The sequence below is a fragment of the Pyrgilauda ruficollis genome, unplaced genomic scaffold, assembly GCF_017590135.1.
Source record: "Pyrgilauda ruficollis isolate IOZ18807 unplaced genomic scaffold, ASM1759013v1 scaffold12, whole genome shotgun sequence".
Classification (NCBI taxonomy): Eukaryota; Metazoa; Chordata; class Aves; order Passeriformes; family Passeridae; genus Pyrgilauda; species Pyrgilauda ruficollis.
The window spans coordinates 5,937,580-5,956,551 of NW_024510321.1; the positions used below are offsets into that span (position 1 = coordinate 5,937,580).

The window sequence follows — 18,972 nt, forward strand, 5'->3', positions numbered from 1 at the left end:
GCAGAAAAGTAAAAGTACAATTTGTGTAAGAATTGTATGAGAGAAAATGTTAATTTCTTAACTAGGAAGGATATTTAAAGGGATAAAAGGAAGGCAAAATAGTGCAGTTCTTTGAAAGGATTTAGTAACCTTATCTCGTGTTCTTTCAGAAGGTGGGATTGCATGAGTGTGTGAAAGTCATGTTCAATGAGCTATTCACAACACTAATGAATTGTAGACACAAGTTTGCATTGCCTTTTTTTTTTCCCCAAAAGTGATTGATAAGGTGTAGGTTATGCCTTAGCTATACTGAATAATTGAAGTTAGTAAAAGGGGAAATTGTACAACTTGCAGTTATTCAGAACTGTATAAAAATGTCAGTCTGAAGTGCAGTAAATTACGGTGTGTGTGGGAGGAAGAGTGGGTACATTTTTTGGTGAGAGTAAACATCAGCAAATCAAAGATTTAAGACAAAATACCTGTCAGTAGCATTTCACTGTAATGTTATCTTCTCCTTTGAAGTATTTCTGAAATGTCTGTGGTTGTGTTCTCTGAAGAAATCTACACAGAATCCTATTTCCAATGTAATTTTCTTCTATACCTCAGGTCTTGTATTCTTATACACCACCTTTTTTTCTTCTTGAATTTTCAAAATAAAATTGCAGGAGGATAAATTAAATTATGGAGCTCAGAGCTTTCCTTAAAATCAGGAAAAGATACAGATGTCTGCTGGGTCATTCTTAGGGACATTTGGTAGAGCTGTCATGGTAACCATTTCTGTAAGAATGTGAACCAATCTTGTGGGATCTCACTGGGAAGGCACATAAATTTTTGTCCTTTCCCTCAGTGTTAGAGTTGGTCCCAATGTTGGACTGAGATGTAGAACCTTGGAGCCATGGCTGATCATATGAATTTGCAATTTTCTTTTTTAAGTTGGCACCTGTTAGCTTAAAAATAGGTGTTCTGAACACTGAGTAAGGAAGTTTCCTGAAAGATGTAATAATGGTGAAGTAATAGTTAAAATGTTTTTTGCAGGGACTCTTAGCTGATGTGTGTACTGAATAGTTGGGTGTAATTTGAAACTGTCCGGATAGCAAAACCATGAAAAATGGGAGTAACTACTGTGCATATAAAGATTTATTATGCATCTATGTTACAGTATGCTTATTTTATCAAAAATAGACCGTTATGAAACCTGGCTTTTGCACCTGCTCTTCATTAATTTTTGAAGTTAAATAGCTCTGAGTGGTCTTTTCCACCAAATACCAGAGGGCACTTGGGGGTTATTAGCAACAAATACTTGCTGAATGTAGAGTTTAACATTAATGGTAAAATAATCCACTACTAAAATTGTAGTTTAACTACTGTTAAACACAAAAAAAACCAAGCCCACCCTCAAAAGCTTTAAGCAATGGAGAACTGTTATATTACTTTGTACTGGTTTTAGGACAATTAGAACTTGACATAAGTAAAAGTTGAAGTGGTAGTACTGTTGAATTGGAAAAAAAATAATATCATTTGAGAATAATAGACAAAGACCTCATAATTTAGAAAAAAAAACCCCATCATCATTTATGTATTTTCTTTTTAAAAAAAAAAAAAGTTAATGTGATTCTGGAAGTAGTTGAATGTTAGAGTTTTAGTTTCACATGGAGTGTGTGATATTAATCAATTGCACAATTGAATTCCTGTTGGAATTATCCTGGGAGCTTTTTCAGAAGAAAAATCTCAGCAATGTAAGGTATGAAAATATAAGCTTCCCCCTCCCTGTTCATACTGTTATTTAGGGCAGAAGTTTTTATCTTTAGGGATATAGAAGCAAAGCTGGTTTAGGAAAGAAGTGGAGGTCAGTCTGTCATGACTGCAAGAAGGGAAAGAATCAACCTAATTTTTGGTTTTTTTAGAAGCAAACATTAGTAATTAGTTTCCCAGCAAATAACAAATGTCTTTGCAATTAATTTTGCATGATAGGCCTTTGGTTATCAGCCAAGAAATGTGATCAGTCATAATTTAGTAGTTTTTCAAAATGTCACACACAAAGTTAAAATATGCTCAGCAATCAAATAAGTAGATATTTGTCAGTGAATCTGGAATCTTAAAAAGTGGAAAAAACTCCAGAGTATTGCATTGCTAGGGACAGAAAAAAAGAGAGGCCAATAGGAAGAGTTCCAAACTTCAGATATCTCCTTCCTGTTCTTTCTTGGACTGTTCTAAGAGTTATTTTGACCCAAACTTGTGTTGTGGCATGTACTTACATGACATATACTGCTAACTAGAGAAAAAAATTCTTAATGTATCCTAGTGAGCATTTGTTGGGATTTTTTGACACCAGTTTTTGGATAACAGTTGGATAACTGTTATTTTGGGTAAAATCAGTGTAGATATTTAGAGGACACTAAATGCTTTGATTGTTAAGATGGCTGGATGCCTTAGGTACAGATCACAGGGAGCTTGAAATTAGCTATTTGCTACTATTTTCAGTAGTAAAATGTCTTGCTAGTTATTGGTTTGTGGTTTTGTTTTGGTGGTTTTTTGGTTTTTTTTTTTTTTTAAGTGTGAGCTTTCTTAGACTTAAAATGACCTTGTATTATGCAGTTCTAAAACTTACTTAAAGCTTATTTCATAAAGGTTTCTTTATGATGCAAATATAAAGCTGCTGTCAGTGTGTGTAATAGTAGCTGACTTTGGTGGCCTAAACCAAGATGTTGTGCTGGTTGCTAGCCTCATTTTGAATCCTTTTGGTTGAAATTTTCCAAATATACTTTTAATTCCAAAACTGAAATGGTGGAAAAATATTTTGTGCCCAAGTGAGTTATTTAGAAATGTTTTATTATTGCTCAGTTTCCAAGGAAGAAAATTGAGTTTGGCTGCACTGAGGATGTTTCACTACAAAAGGGCTGTGTGAAATTCAACAGGACTTCCCATACATTTGCAATTCAGGGCTGCCTTAGGAGGAGACAAATCTAGACATAATAATGAAGGTACAGGTTGGCAGGAGAGGGAAGGCTGGTACAAAGAATTTTTTATTTATAATAAACATACTGGATTTTTTTCAACCTGTGCCTGCTGCTTCCCTGGCAGGAAAAAGAGGGGAGATGGCCTGGTGTAAGTGTACAGACGAGGAAATCAGGGGCTTGACCAGCTGCCACAACACAAGACCAGCAGCTTGGAGTCTGGAAGCTGGGATCTGGATCCATGCTGGGATTAGGAGCCATTGACCAGAGTGAAAGACATGATGGGGATGAGAGAATGTATCTGAAGGGGCAGGACCAGGAGAACAAAAAGGCAAATTGGGCAAGGAATTAATATTAAAGAAGATACTTGAGACCAGGTTATAAATGTGGTTGAGAAGCAGAGATGGCTGCTTAGTTTGTAGCCTAAGCCTGTTGCCTTTCAGCCTAGCAGTTAAACTGAAGTCCGGGAGTGAGAGGAGAGACAAATAAGGATCTGTTACCTCTGCCAGGGCAGAATACATGGAGTTTGGAAGAAGCAGGTAGAGGAGAACATGATCACTGCCCTGCCATTTGGTGCTTGGAACCCAGCCCAGACAGATCATTGCTGCTGCCAGTTCTTCAGCTCGGGTGGCAGATATGTGACACATAAGATTTATTAGCCCAGGTTTCAGTAAGTTTCCACATAATTTGTTTTTTGCTGGCTATTCTACAAATGACTAAGATATGTGTAGGCATATGTCTAGGAAAAACTATGAGGAATTTGAGAGCTTCTGAGTCAAGCTCTCTGAAAATGAGGAGAAAAGGTTGTCAAGACCATGCTCTGTCCCAAGATGCAAGATGAGCATATGACTACATGCTGTAAATCAGATGCAAGGTTAAAACCATCTTGTGTAAAAGAGCCCTGTTGAACTGGGTTCTCCCATGCTCCTGTTGCAATGACCTTGTACATTATCCACTGGTAAACTAATAACTAAATAGCTAAAAATGAGTTGGTCAGCTGGGTGCCTCCCTCAAGGATGTGCAGCATGTGGAAGGACTGTGTGTGTATTCCCTGGGATTGCTGTAAGAGCAGTACTTTGAGAAATAGGCTTTTGTCACCAAAGCTTCTGAGATGAGGGAATGCATCTAACCTTATTTTGAAAGTAGCTCTGGCTATGTGCAGTGATGCTGGAGGTGTGGTTTGGGAGTGAAGGGTCAGGATCCTCAAGGTTTGTGTTCAGTTGATCTTTTGGCAGGCAGCCAGTGCTGTCCTGCTCAACATGAGGGAAGGGCAAAGCAGTTCAACATTCTTGCTCAGCTGAACCTGAAAAGGTTTTTATGGAACAAATAAATGTCGCTTTTTTCCATCTCAAAAAAGTAGGATTCCATTCCAGCTCCCTCTTGCTCCAGCTGCTGTTGTTTGCAGACAGCCTGTGAAATTCAAAGGCAGCAGTCAGTTCCAAGGTAGCAGGAATATTGTGTGTTGTGACTGTTCACTTGCAGAAGTGTAGAGCTCCTCCTACAAACAGTGTGTATGTTATGAGGACTGTCATGCTTGAGTGTAATATAATGTCTTTTCACTAAATGAAATACCCACAGGAGACTGGCTGACTGGAAGCACTGGCAAGGGGATATAGACCCTTTAATCTCTAGGAATGATAATGTATTTACAGTTGATGGCTGTATAATGACATAAGTAGTCACAGTCTTGGTCCCAAATAAGAGGTTTTAGTATCTCACATGTCCCCATTCAGGTGTTTCAGGAAGGCCACAGATTTAATAATGGATCTGATCCTTGGTGCTTCTCATCTACTTATTTGGGCCTTGCCAATCCCAGCTGTATTGTGCTGGTAGAAGGCTGTAAAGCAGCTCTGTCTTGTGCTGCCTTGAAAGTGAATATGCTCCAGGGCCATTGTTGCTGTGTGAGAAATTCTTATCCTAAAATTCCAATCTTTGTGCAGTACAAATGTGATAGGGTGAGACTGTGCATACCCTTGGTGAGGGCAACTCAAGAGATAAAAGATAAGCTGCTGCAGCTTAGTTGTTTGGCCGTTTCCTGATGACAATACTTTAGTCTAGCAGGGAGCTTTTGGTCTGGAATCTGTTTTGAAAAGCTTGTCTTCAGCAGTGAAAATTTTAAGCTTCAAGGTGAGCGTCACATGTAGACAGAACAGATCCCACCACTGATTTCAGAATCTTTACAGAAAGCAAATCTTTATATGTTCACAGGCATTTTCATTATTTACTTGCTTTACTCACATAATAAGGAAATGGTTGAGAATATAATTTATGTGAAGCAAAGCTTACACTGTAGATCAGAGGTTGCCAATGTATTTTATCAAATTTTGATAGGAAAAAAAATTGTAGTATGAATTACTCAATTAAATGTGTCTTCTGCTGAGTTCTGTTTTTGTATTGACATACTGCTTCCTGCAATAAGCAAAGGCATTTAAAAAAGAAAAAAAAATCCAATGCCTTACTGGAAGAAAGAATACTAAATTTTCTTTCTTAAAATGCTTCAGATGCTAAATTGTGAACAGCCAGAAATGTTACTCTCCTCTTAATTCTTTTAGAAAGATTATTTCTTTAATTTTCTGGATGTCATAAATTGTACTTTCCCCCCTCCCCTTTTTTTTAAGTAAAGCTGCTCCCTTCTGTAGCTTGCATTGTGCTAAATTGACAATGAAGAATAGTATGGTTTATGAAGATAAATGTCAGGAATGTCTTCTAAAGTAGACATTCAGATTTTTTTGGATTAATGGGAAAGAAGGTCAATAATTGCATGGATTTCAATAAGCTTGAGAAGAAATGGCATTCCTGTGGTGCTAGTGATTATTAAAACATTGTGAATTCATTTGAAGATACTGTACTCGGGTTTAATGTGTCTTCCATTGTGAAGGAATGACTCAGTAAGGGCTGTCAGTTTGTACAGGTGATAGGAGATAATTCATACAGCAATTGTATTTTTGAGAAAAAAAAAGTTATAGCAGACAATACATAAATGTCTGTATGGTAGCCTTAATTTTAATTCTGCCTTATTAAATAGGGCCCTCCAGACTTCCAGCAGCATACACCTGGACCAGTTCCTACCAACTTCTCGCAGGCCCCGAGGCTGCCAATCCAGGACCAGTGGAGAGGGCCACCCCCACCACCTCCACCACTCCCTCCTCCACCTCCTCAGGACAGAGATCCATTCTTCTTAGCAGGTGAGCATTTTCAATCCCATTAACAATTAGCCCCCACCTATTGTAAAGTTACTGCACTGTGACTGCACATCCCACAACATGAAGTGTTCAGAAGAACCTGAAGGCTGGAAGATCCCATTTGATGTAGTCAGGCTGGTACATGCCAGAAGTTCTGGTTGTCTAGTATATTTTTACTTCTTTGGATGTGGATTTTTACTTTTTTTAATGTCTTCACCTGTAACTGCCATGAGTCCGGATATTTATATGGACACAAAAATAATTAATATCGAAGTGATTGTTGCAATGAAGTTGTTGCACTTTGTTATAATTTGGATAACAGGTACTCTCCATACACTTGGGTTTCTTGTAACTCTTTAAGCTGCTTGGACTGTGTGTGTAGTGTAAGAAATTTGTTAAGGTTAGATAAAATGATACAGCCTAGCAAAAAAAAGAGGGTAAATGCATGTTTATACCACATATATGTAATGTATATATATATATATATATATACAATATTTTGCAAATATCTTACACATGTACAATATGTAAAAATGTGGTAAATACCTGGTCAACAAATGGTGTCAATGCTTTATGAGTTCTTCTGTGGTTTAAATTGTAATCACTGGAATCCTTCATTGATTTTATTAAAGTAGAATTTCCAAAAGGTATTGCTGATTCCAGCAGAGTACCAGTTGTGCCGGTCTTTCAAGGATCAATTCCTTTTATACACAAATGACAGGAACAAGAGAAACATAACCTTGAGGGTAGCTCTTTTAATTAAAACATCCCATACTTTCAGTGTTACATTCTGAAAATTTCAGGTTACTTTCTGAATCAGACTGTATGTTTCCGAAATGTGTTTGTGTGCCGGGAAGGTTGTAATTGAATCAATTCTCTCATTCCCGCAGATCCGAGGTTCCCGGGTCATCCCTTGTTTGAGCAGCGCAGCCCCCCACCGCCGCCGCCTCCCCCGCTTCTGAACAGCGCCCACCCCGTTCCTACGCAGAGCCCGATGCCGTTCAGCCCGCCCGGGCCCGCCTTTAACCAGCAGGGACAGCAGCCGGTGTATCCCCGGGAGCGGCCGGTGCGGCCCAGCATGCAGCCCCAGGGCCCGGTGGGGATCCTGCACTTCAACCAGCCGGGCTCCGCCACCCCGCGCCCCTTCATCCCCCCGCGGCAGCAGTTCCTGCAGGCGCCGGGACAGCCCTTCCTGTCTCCGCACACGCAGCCCAGCATGCAGGTACAGGGCTGGGGGAGTAACGGAGCCGTGGCATTGCCGGTCCGAGGGGGATGGCCCGGCAGTGCCGTCGCTGCTGTGCCTGGCGGGTGATGGATCTTCTCCCGCCGCCGTGCCCCGCTCTCGCTCGCTGCCGGCCCGGGGCAGCGCGGGGCCGCAGCGCCCTCTGCCGGCAGCGGCGGGGCCGTGGGGCCGGGGCAGCGCTCCGGGGATGTGCAGGGGGCCGCGAGAAACCTCGTTAGAAAACGGGGTGAGGGACAGGAACCCTTGAATTCGTCTTTTTCTTTTTACTTCAGCTGTTGGCTTACACAGGTTTAAGAGTAGAACGACCTCTTTGGTTGGTCTGTTCTTTCCTCTGTATGATTTGAGTTTAACCTGGTTCGTAGCTGCTTATAGTTCTAAGGACTCAGGAGACTGGAGCTGCTTTTTTGGAGTTTATTACCTTGAAACTAAAATTTTTTCTTTTTATGTGAAGGGTCCCATGCATCCTCCATTACAGCCTCAGCCGCAACCTCAGCCTCATCAGCAGCATCACCAGCAGCAACAGCAGCACCATCACCAGCAGCAGCAGCAGCATCACCATCTCCAAGGGCCTCCACAGCCCCTGATGCCCATGAACCAGCCACAGTTCAGGCCTCACATGCAAGCCACACAGCAGCAGCCAAATAACAACAGGATGCAGTGTCAGCCACGACAGGGTCCAATGAAGCCAAGGCATGTAAGTACCACATACAGCAGTGTCCTGCATGAGCAGCAGGCATGTAAGCACAGCTTTCAAAACTCACCAGTGTGGGTTTTCAGTTCTATTTATTCCCTTCCTGCCCTTTCCCCTCCTTTTACCATTTCTTGCTCATTTCCTGCCTTGATAATTTTATAATCTACATTAAAAAATACCATGTGTATCTTTCTCTTCTCCTCTGGTCTTCAGTGTTCTTTTTGATTTGGGTCCAGTAGGAGATGTTGCACCCCCCAATAACTAGCAATGAAGGGGTGGTGAAGGAGAGGTTTGCTTTATAAGGATTTACAGCTGCTGGTAGTCTGTGGTTGTATGGGAGCCCAGTTTTGTGACACTCTTTCGATTTGAAGGCCTCTCTGTATCACTGCTGATCAGTTTTCTGGTTCAGATAATGCCTCTCCTGTCTTGTGCCATTCCTACAATGCAGCATATTCTGCTGCTTGGTAGGTTGGGTAGGACAACAGCCTGGAGCAGTGCTCAAGACAATATAACTATAGTTTAGCATAATTGCTTTGATTAGGAAAGGAAATCACCCAGTGAATCCAGTTTCTGAGAATGGTGTTAAACAAGTGAGATTAAGTTTTGCTTTTAATTAGAAAGAAAGGTTATTAAAATATTCTCATTTCTGTATTTTTTTCCTGACATTAAAAATAGCATGCCTCTTCACAAAGCTTATTTTCCCAAACTGAACTAAATCAGAAAAATACGAAACCAAGATCACTTCAGCCTGCTTTGTGATGGAAGTCAGCAGTTCTTTTCCGTTGTTCTTTTCAGAGTACCCCGTCACAGAATATTGTCAAGCGTTCCAACCAGCAGCTGCAGCCGGCCGCTGCCAGGAACAGCAACTTGCGCGAGCTGCCCATAGCCCCGTCCCACGCCATGGAGATGAGCAGCAGCCGGCGCAGCTCCGCCCCGGCCGCCCAGGTCAAACCCATCACCAGCACCCTGCCTGCCACCAAGGCTGGCACTGCTGCTGCCAACTCCCAGGGAAGGCCCGAGATGAAAGCTAAAGCAATCACTCCAGTGGGCCAGGCAAAGTCAGAAGGAAAATGTGAACCAGAGGTAAGGGATTTTCTTTGTTTAAACAAAAGATCAAAAACCAAACAATGAGAAACAAGGCTCCCACCAGAAAGCTCCCACCTTTAAAAGACTTTTCTAGTCTGATTTATGAATTGAAAGCACACTTAGTGTATTATCCACCAAATATTTTTAGGTGCCACTAGAGGCCTCCCTTCTGAATTGCACTTTTCTTCTTTATTGCAAGAGCAGAAATAGTCTCCGTTGACATAAAAGGTCTGGAAGGTTGACTAGGCTGTGGTGAATTTGTTTTGCAGGAGGAGTCATCATTTCTACTAGGAAAAGGCAGAATTTGAGTGAAGGTGGTCAGTGACACAAGTCTCTGAAATACTTATTCTGCCCATTTTTATCTTTGGGAATTATAATTTATTTTCAGGTGATCATATTCTTGTGAGTCTGAAAGGCTCTATCTTTTGTATGGTGCTGTATGGCTCAAAGGAAAAGAAAGAAGGCTATTTGGAGAGCTGTCTTCCTCATGCTGTTTTCCTTTAGGCTGTTCAGTCTCTACTAGGCCTTGAGCATTCATGTAGGAGGTCATAGCTGTGCTGTCTGTGGAGCTTCTTGCTCTTGAAAAAGAAAATCTCTTTTTTATTAAACCTTTTCATGTGAGGGAAAAGAGGAGATGCTTTTAAGTTTTCCATTTTGGAGAAAGTGATGCTGTTTGCTCTGCTGGTATTCTGCACAATTGAAAAAATCAGATGCCAGTGTTTTCAGCTCCACTGCATCGTGTCATGTGAACAGATGACCATTTCCCTGCACAGATCTCCTGGCAGCTAGAGAAGACTCTCCATGAGCTCTGTTACTTTGAGAGAGTGGGTAGGATTGGACTGATGGTGCTCTTTATATCCTGAGCATGATGGCTAAATGCACCCTGTGTGCTTTGTCAGGCTATTCTGTGAAGAACTGTAAATCTTCATGGTTATAGCTAGCCATGAATCTTGTCTCAAGGACCAGGTTTTCTTCAACAGCCATTGAAAGCTTTAATTGTGATAATGCTGTCTTCCTTTTAAGCTGCTCATGATTAGCTTTTCATCTTGTTCTTGAATTAGGGATGGTCATAACTAATTTCCATAAATGAGGCACAAAAGAAACCTAAAGCTATCAGTGTTTGACCTCCTGTGCACTTGCTTTTCAATGGAAATGGAAAAAAAATCCTTTTTTAGCTTTTAATTTTCACCTTTTTTTGAAAAAATACTTGAGTAATCTCTTTCCCCTCAATTAAGTCTCTTGGAATAATCTCAGTCACAGAAAATGCAAAATGCAGTGCCTCATAGAGAAGCCTTGTCTTTCAGGCCATTAGTAAGGTAAGTCTTGGAAAAATCAGCCACAGGCTTCCCCATCTAAAACATCTTGAAGTTATTCTGTAGCTTAGTCATACGAAAATTAGTTCCAAAGTATCTCTGGCAGTATTTAGAAAAATATAAGAATTTTAAAAAATTCATTTAATTAAATAGAAAGTTAAACAAACAACCCCAAAGCAGTCATCTTGTTGTCTCCACTTTACATTTGAAATATACTCTAGCCTGTGGTTATCAAACTAACTAATCTTACCTGTGTGAATTCTTGGTGTATTACAAGTAAAACTTTCTTTTTATTTCTCTGTCAAAACTGTCATTGAAAAAATTCAGATACCTGTTTTATGCAAGTTTTTGCAAAGCAGGATAAAAAAACAGGGTCTTGGAACCAATGAAATCTCCTAGTAAAGCCCTTGTATTTGGCAGGCATGAGGAGAGTGTGGCTGTGCACACAGAACCTTGTACTTCCAAAGCACACCTGGAACAGAGCCTGGTGCTGCAAACAGTGTAGTAGCTGTTGTCCCATTTCTGCTGTGCCACTGCAGTTCACTGCTGCTGCTTATTGTCACTCTTACAGATGGGAATGCTGCACTAAAAATGTTCATTTACAAGCATTTAATTATTTTCTTCACTGTTTTTGTAATGTAGGTTATTACATATCTCTTCTTAGGCAGATTGTATTGTTTTGAAGTCTTTTTTTGTGTCCTTTTCTTGTAATTAGCTGACTTCATCTTGTTCTTTTGCTTTTGATGGTGATGAGAAAGAGTTAAGTTCTGTCACCTTCTCTAGCTGTATGGCACATAACTGAATTGGGCAGGTTATTTTGCAAGTGTCTTCAACTGGAAAATTAAGACTTTTCTTTGCATCTTTCTTCCTAAAGAGTCAGTGGCTGTATTTATGAGTGGCCTATCATTCAGGAGCACCAAAAAAAATAGCAATATTGGCTTGGCTGTTAGAGGTTTTGCTCACCCTAAATATAGATATTTGAAAGGTTTGCAATGTGAGTGAATAGAAGATTAAAAGCTGTATATTAATGGAATGCTTGTGTTCCTGTTCCTGTGAGGCTGCAAAATACTGACCTTAAATGCCTGTTCAGAACAGCTTTTACTCCCCAGGATTTAAATTGTATATCCTTAGTCTGAAACATCATTTTGTCATTGAAATAGGAAAGTCTGGATGATGTGGGCCTAATTCTGCTCCTGTTGAAGTCAGTTCAGGATTAGAGGAATTAAGGCAGAATTAAGCATTTTTGAGTTTCAGGAAGAGGGAGAATGGAGAAAGGTGATGTGTCTGTAGGAGAAATGGATATTGGAGCTCAGAACAGGAGGGAAATTAGTAGAGCACTGGGTAGTCATCAGTGTATTGGTGTTAGTACCTACACTGGGGATCATGTCCCTGATGTACGGAAAGAAAACCTTTGTATTCCATTCTTCCAAATCCAGTAAATTGTGAATTTTGTTGGATTTTATATTGCTGTCTTTTCTAACAAGGTTTGCAATATGGAAAAGAGTTGCTGCACTAAATTACTAGATCAAATGTATCTGAATATTTTCACAGTTTTGGTTATGAACTACTGAAAAATTGTAGAATTTTCTCCAGTTTAAATAACTTCTCTCCCAGATTTTTGTAATGGTGCCTCCTGTCTTGTGCTTGTAAGAGTCTTATCACAGTTTTTGTGTCCAGTTGGAAATTAGCAAAAGGGCAGTTTGCTTCTTGGAATAACTTGTAACCTTGTTCTTCACACTCTCCCTGTTTGTCTAAGATGTACAGCACCTCTGCTTTGCAGAGTGTCTCATACCTTCCTCGGGTTCAGGAGCTGATGTTATCAGCAATGTGAAATGCACAGTATGTATATTTAGGTACCCTTTAATTCAGATACTTTGTGGGTTTGAACATAAGCAGCCGAGTGATGCAATTTGGATCTGGCTGTGCCTTTTGCATACAATTGGCATGAATTTTTAGACAAATTATTTTAGCTTCTTATGTTTTTAATGTTACAGCTTAAAATAAAGACAACCTGCTGAATAAGTTTGTGTTTATGCCCCAGATCAAACCATTTTGATTGCTCTATTTTTGCACCCATTTTACTGAGACACATAAATGATCCTGGTTGCAAGATTCCTTCTTTGTTCCTTGGGAACCAACCAGAACATTAACAGTGTCTGGTTCTTATGACTCAGCATTTTCTTCTATTAATTGGCAATTAATCCCACAGACTTCTGTAAAGTCTGAAAACTTTTAAGAAGGGATTGACTTCCTAGGATCATTACTAATTTCCTGAGTCTAGTTCCAGAAAGGAAGGTTTCAGATTATATTTGAGATCAAGTTGCCTGAATATTCTACTAAGCATTTTTTGAACTTGCATGTGTGTTGGTAATAGAGTTTATGTCTAGTTTGTGTCAGTCATCTTTCTGTGTTTAATTCTGGCATAGTTGGAATCAGTGTATCTGTCCAAGGGCTGTTGCAGGGATGTATTAGTCAGAGTCCCTTGGGATGTTCATTCCTTGTGTGCTGACAGGACTCATTTGAGTGTGCTGCAAAGCCCACATCTCTGTGCGATGTGCAGCCTTTGAGTTGATGTTCTGAGCCTGCCACATCGTGGTCTGTGTCTCCCGAGGTCTTCAGAACTTGTTAGGTGATAAAATGAGCGGGCAAATCCCTCATAATAAAGGGCCCTGGTAGAAGTGGTGGTCTCTTGAAAACTCATACTGCAATGTTCCAATTGAACATAAGGGAAACAAAAATTACAGGATTGCCTCCAAAAGTAAACTTGGTATTTGCTCATGGCATCCATCCATCAGGATTGTTTAGATAAATTGTAGAATATTACAATCTAAACCGAAGCAGGTGAATAAACTAATTCATTAAGTTAAATGAAACAAGTCTTCCCTCTGAACTATTGTGGTAATTGTGATACTTAGTGTCTCTGAAAATGACTGAAAATTTTATTAATTGCATCAGGATCTCCATAACAGCACATCCTCCTCCTAGCTGGAGCTTATGTGATTTCTCATCCTTTGCAAACTATTCTTAAGGGTCTTAATTTTTCCCTGTATTTCATAAGGGTAATATTCTATTTTTTTTGCTACAATCCAGCATCTCCAGTAGTCAATACAAGATGAAATATCTAGGTTTTCTCCTGCAGAAGTATGTTTCTGTACCATCTATCAACACAGATCTCTAATTTAGTTGTCACTGTGATTATTAATCACCACCATCATGTTCCACAAAGTATAGATAAAGATAAGAACGTTGGGGTGGATGTAGCATTCTCATGCAAAGAACTGTGTTAGATCTCATCCCTGAACTACAACCTATACTTAAAAAATAAATACAAATTTTAAAAATGCAATCTGGGTAGTCTTATTTAGCCCCTGTTTTGGCTTTTAATTAGACTGCTAAGTAGGTGCTTGTAATTGGACTTCTAATTTGAGACAAGGAGCAGGTTTTTAGTAACTGAGAATAATCCCTGTCAATACCTGCTCAGGGAAGAAGCAGCTACAGCTGAAGGAAACGAACATTCTGGAGTTGTGCATCTGGGTGCTGTGAGAGCAAGTCTGACTCTGCTGGGCTTTCATATCCATGAACCAATATTATGGCTGAATCTGTTCTGCTGGATTTTTCTTGGGTGGGGAAGGATGCTGGGGTGCACTGGGATTAAAAGCTCTTAAAAAACCCCAAACCTTCAAATCACACATTTGGGTCAGATGTTCAAAAAATGGCACTTGTTTTGAAAACAGTTTGCACCCAGTTGCTGTAAGAAGCATAAAGGTTTGTCACAGATTCCCATTTTTGAGAAATATTTTAGCACTCTTTATGCATTGATTTACCAGTGTGCAAAGTATCATTACTTGGAGAGGCTGTTGTTAGGAGTGATTGATACATCTTGAGTACAACGTTGTGCTCATTACCATTTGTAAGCATTCTCTGTAAGTCTAACTTAATATTTCAAATGGTTAAAAAGAGAGAAATAATACAATAAAAAAGAATGCTTCCTAATTTTGAAAAATATATGTGATTTTACTGCAAGACCCTTTGATTCTTTTCCAGGATGATGAGAATTTGCATTTCCTTGACCCTGTCCATTTTTTAAAGCTTTTCATAAGAACCCATTCTGCCAGAGTTGAACAGTCTTTAGGAAGGTTATTTGATGGTGTGTAGTACTTTCAGAGAGGCCCAGGGCTGGAATATTAAAGGCATTCTCTATATACCATTAATATTCCAACACTGCATTTGGCAACATTTTGATTCTGAAGAGAGTGCATGAGTTCAAGGTCAGAGAGATTGACTTGTGCTGTTCATTATAACCAATTATTGTGTGACAAATGAGTTTGAGATCAGGCTTAAAATTCTGTGAGAAAAATCAATAGTTCTAATCAGGGCCTTTCAGGTCATTTACCACCCTACCTTTTGTTACTTTGTCAGAAAAGAGCAAGATAAAACCTGTGTGACAGTGGGTTGCCTCTGTATTGTTACCTTCTATTTGAAACATATTTTGATATCTTGAATTATATTAATAGTTTAATTGGTTTTGGAAACTTTTAAATTAATTCCAATTTGTCAAACTTTTTTATTATTATTTTTTTTTTTTTTAGTATTCTGATCAGATTTCTCAAGTGGTATTAAAGCTTTTCTGTCTAGGAAGTAGTATATCTAAGTCCTAAACCAGATCTGAGCTGTTTGTCTGTAATGAATAGCAAATAAACCTTGGCAGCAGATACACTCCACTAATAGCCGTGCTTTGGTATCAGGAAAAATTTAAAAAGCTCTACATCTGAAACAATTTCATGTTGTTTTGACCAAGCTGGGCATCTGTTTAGAATTTTATAAATTCATTTGGTTTTTCCTTTGTTAGTACCCAGAGGAAGATGAAGAAACTCGGTTGTACCGTTTGAAGATAGAAGAGCAGAAGCGCCTGAGAGAGGAGATCCTGAAGCAGAAGGAGCTGAGACGGCAGCAGCAGGCTGGGGCCAGGAAGAGAGAGTTGCTGGAGAGACTTGCCCAGCAGCAGCAGCAGCAGCCTTGCTCCCAGCAGTCCTACATGCAGCACGAGGAGGACTCCTCCGAGTTCCCCACCAACGGCAGCCCCTACATCCCCCACTCCGGCTTGCAGACCAGGCACAACGTGAAAAGCAGACTTCTTGTTAGAAAGCAAGACGCGGTAGTTGCAAACATCCACCCCAAACCCACAGATTTCCCCCAGGGCGCAGGGGACGGGCAGTACCAAGGACAGCAGATGAAGCAGCCAGTGAAGCAGCTGAGGCAAACTAGGACAATTCCTGCGAGCCAGCCTCAGGCAGCCCAGAAAGTGTTACAGAGCAAAGCTGCCGCAGCAGCGCTGCCCACGGCGCAGGCGGCGCGAGTGGCCTCGGTGCCCGCCAGGCCCCAGGAGCAGAAGCCCGGGGTGAAAAGGACTGTGATGCAGCGGACAAACAGTGCTAGTGATGGGCCCCATGGCGGCAGCAAAGTCAGGGTGATTAAGTTGTCAGGAGGGGTAAGTGTACAAGGCTCATCTCATCTCTGTGTCTCCTCGTGGTTCGTTTCTGTGTGTTTGATTCTGTGTAATCCCGAAATAAAATATGGGCCTGAGCTGGTGAGGGAAGTAACAGGTTTAGCATACCTAATAGTCTATATGTTCTATTTGCAGAACTGTAATTTATTAGCAGTTATTAAACAATTAGTGTTTCCTGTAATGCTTTGCTGCCAGGCAGTTACCAATGAAATCATATTGAAATACTCCTTTCTTTTAAATTGTAACTTGGAGTCTGAAATATGAAAGACTGCTCAGTTGAGGTCCTTTTGGTTAAGGTTGATAAGTCTGATAATTGCTCAGAGAAAAGAATTTAGGTGACTGTATTTAATTAAGGTTTGGTTAAAAAGGACCTGCTTATTTGGTAAGTGAGGCTACGTAATTAGTTGCGTGCAGTTGTTGGTCTGAGTACGGCTCCTACTCAGTGGAAGATGGTTTTTATTTTATTAGGAAGCGTGTTATGAAACTAATTTAAGCAGTGTGTTGCAGGGGGATGTTTTCTCTTACAAGCTGGGTTTAAAACGTTACCATTTCACTTCTGCATCTAAATGAGATTTCCTTATCTCTTGATGAGGAGTCTTTTATCTGCAGTGTGTCCCTTGAGCGCTGGTGTGGAGGACTCACAGTGATGGTCTTGAGAACAGTGTGCCTATTTAAAATCTGGCGTTTTGGTGAGAAAGTCTCTCCACCAAATTTCTTCTGTCTTAATGAAAAGACAAGTTAATTTGTTAGGGCTCTAAAGAGACTAAGATGAGGGGACATAGAGATCATTTTGTCAGTGTTTGAAGTCTGTCCTTGGGTTTATGCTGAGGAGGAAAGAATGATGTGATGTAGCAGCACATTGGAGGTGTTTTTCTGGAAGAATGCTTTTAAATTATTTGGAGAATTTCATAGGGGAAACAAAACTGTGTGTAACAGGGACTGAACAAGGCCTTGGAGGCGAGGCTTTACTCTGTAGAAATGGGGAGGAAGTTGAAATGACAAAGTCTTAACTACTTCTTATGAATGTTTTTCTACAGTTCATAAAACTTAATTGCACTCAGAGTTTTGAATTGCATAATGACTGTATGGTCTTTCCAAATATTAACATACAGGTCATTATTTACTACAGAGACATCCTGCACATTAGGTTGTTGTCAGTTTTAATTCCTCAGACATGGTAACTTAAGTACAGAAGAATAAAGTACAGGAAACTGAAAGAAATTAATTCTGTTGAGCTAAAAATATTTGTATATAAGTATGTCTGCAGGAATCCCAGTGGCCTGCAAGAGGTATGACAGGTTTGTGATTCATGCATAATTGAATAAAGCAGTCATGCACAACTTCTTTTATTATGTGATGAAACAAAACAATGCCAGTCACAACTGTATACAGCTCCTCGTAACAAATAGTTATCAGTGCCCACAGCAGCATTCACAATGAAATTGTTTTTATCACGTGCTCTATTTCAGGAGACCATTAATGATTTGTTTCAGATAAGTGTCATGGTAAGCAAGAGCAATTAGCTTAATTAAATGCATGTGTAACTCCTCTTTAATTGTGTACAGAAGCAGATTTACTCTGTCCTGGTTACTGAAGTTTCAGCAAGGTGAAGCAGGTTCTTTACATGTAGCTTTGTCACTGTTTTCATGTTGCCATGGACTTCTTAAGTTTCCTTCCAGCTGTGGGAGAGTGAAAGCAAGCATTGCAATTAGCTGTTAACACTGATCAAGATAGCTGATTAATTTTTAATCAGTTATTGACAAGCTGAATCTGTGACTTTATTTCTTTGACCACACAAGGAAAAAAATATGAATTGAGCAGCAGTGCAGACAATCATTTAGTCAGTTTTTGAGAGGATTTAAAAGAAAAGTTAGAAGGTGCTTGGGCTACAAATACTACCACGATTGGAGATCATACTTAGTTTCCACTGCTTTAATCCTGCCACATGCTTAATATATTTTCACGACTTTTGCCTGAGCACTAAATATAAAGCAAAAGCCAAATCTCATTTTTCCTAGCCGTTCATTCTCCTTAGCATGTAATAGTGCTTCCTCTTACTGCCTGCCTTTGGCCAAAGGGTTGCTGGTATCTCTTATGTGTATGCACTGGCTCTATCCTGCAGCTAAGCATCCCTGGCCTTGCTCTCTGTGCAATTCCTTGTGCTCTTCTCCTTTCCTGGGCTCTTTTGTGCAGAGATCTTTTGAATGCATTTGTACAAGTGAGATGGCTTGTGATCAGACAGAATGCCAGGTCCGCTTTGGAAGCTTCCTGGGTTCAAGTGAAGACCTGGCAAGTCTCTCCTGTTGCAGAGCACCACTGGGGTACAGCCCAGAGCTGTACTCACTCTCTCTAGACCAAGCTGGCCTAAACCAGAACCTGGTAGCAAGGACTGTTATTAATTCAGGAGGGCCATTTGTAGAACCAGTATTCAGTGGTTTGGTGTTGCTGCTGATGTTGTTTTTGTAACATATAAGCAGTGTGGTGTGGTGCTGAGAACTGTGGAGTACAGACATTGTCAGAAGAGAATGGCTTCTTTTCCTGAGGGCAGTATCTTTACCAAGCTGAGCTTTTGTCTGTTTGTGTTGCTGGGCACAGCAGTGCTACTGAAGATCTCTGACCTGCAGGTAGAAATATCCCTTGGGTCCTTAAAAAAACAAAATGGTCTTTCATCTGTTTCCACAGTATTCTTTTGTGAGAAGGTTTTACTTTTGGAATTTTAAGAATTACCATGTAAATTCCAAGAATATTTTAACTTGTTCAGTTTTCCTGATACATAAGATGCCTTAATTCATGACTTACTGTTCTTCAGGAAAATGAAAGTAGAAAATGATTCAGCATTTCTGGTATGTCAGACTAAGTCTGTGTATCAAGGTGACACATTAGGTACTGTCAGTAATGATTTTGTCTGTTGATGCTTTTTTATTTTTTAAATAAATCCCATCCTTCACCTCCCCCCCAATACTTTGCCCATCCCTTTCTAATATACATATAATTTATGCAAGAATGGCAGTAAAGTGA

General features: G+C 40.1%; 1 protein-coding gene across 6 annotated transcripts in view; it reads left to right on the plus strand.

The window, feature by feature from the left end:
• RBM33 (RNA binding motif protein 33) overlaps positions 1-18,972 on the plus strand; it is a 100,711-nt gene that overhangs the window by 51,339 nt on the left and 30,400 nt on the right. For all 6 annotated transcript variants that reach the window (XM_041486054.1, XM_041486064.1, XM_041486092.1 and 3 more), the window contains exons 11-15: positions 5,959-6,118; positions 7,006-7,337; positions 7,810-8,052; positions 8,845-9,132; positions 15,298-15,936. In XM_041486054.1, coding sequence (XP_041341988.1) covers positions 5,959-6,118; positions 7,006-7,337; positions 7,810-8,052; positions 8,845-9,132; positions 15,298-15,936 — 1,662 coding nt within the window. The remainder of the gene's footprint in view (positions 1-5,958; positions 6,119-7,005; positions 7,338-7,809; positions 8,053-8,844; positions 9,133-15,297; positions 15,937-18,972) is intronic.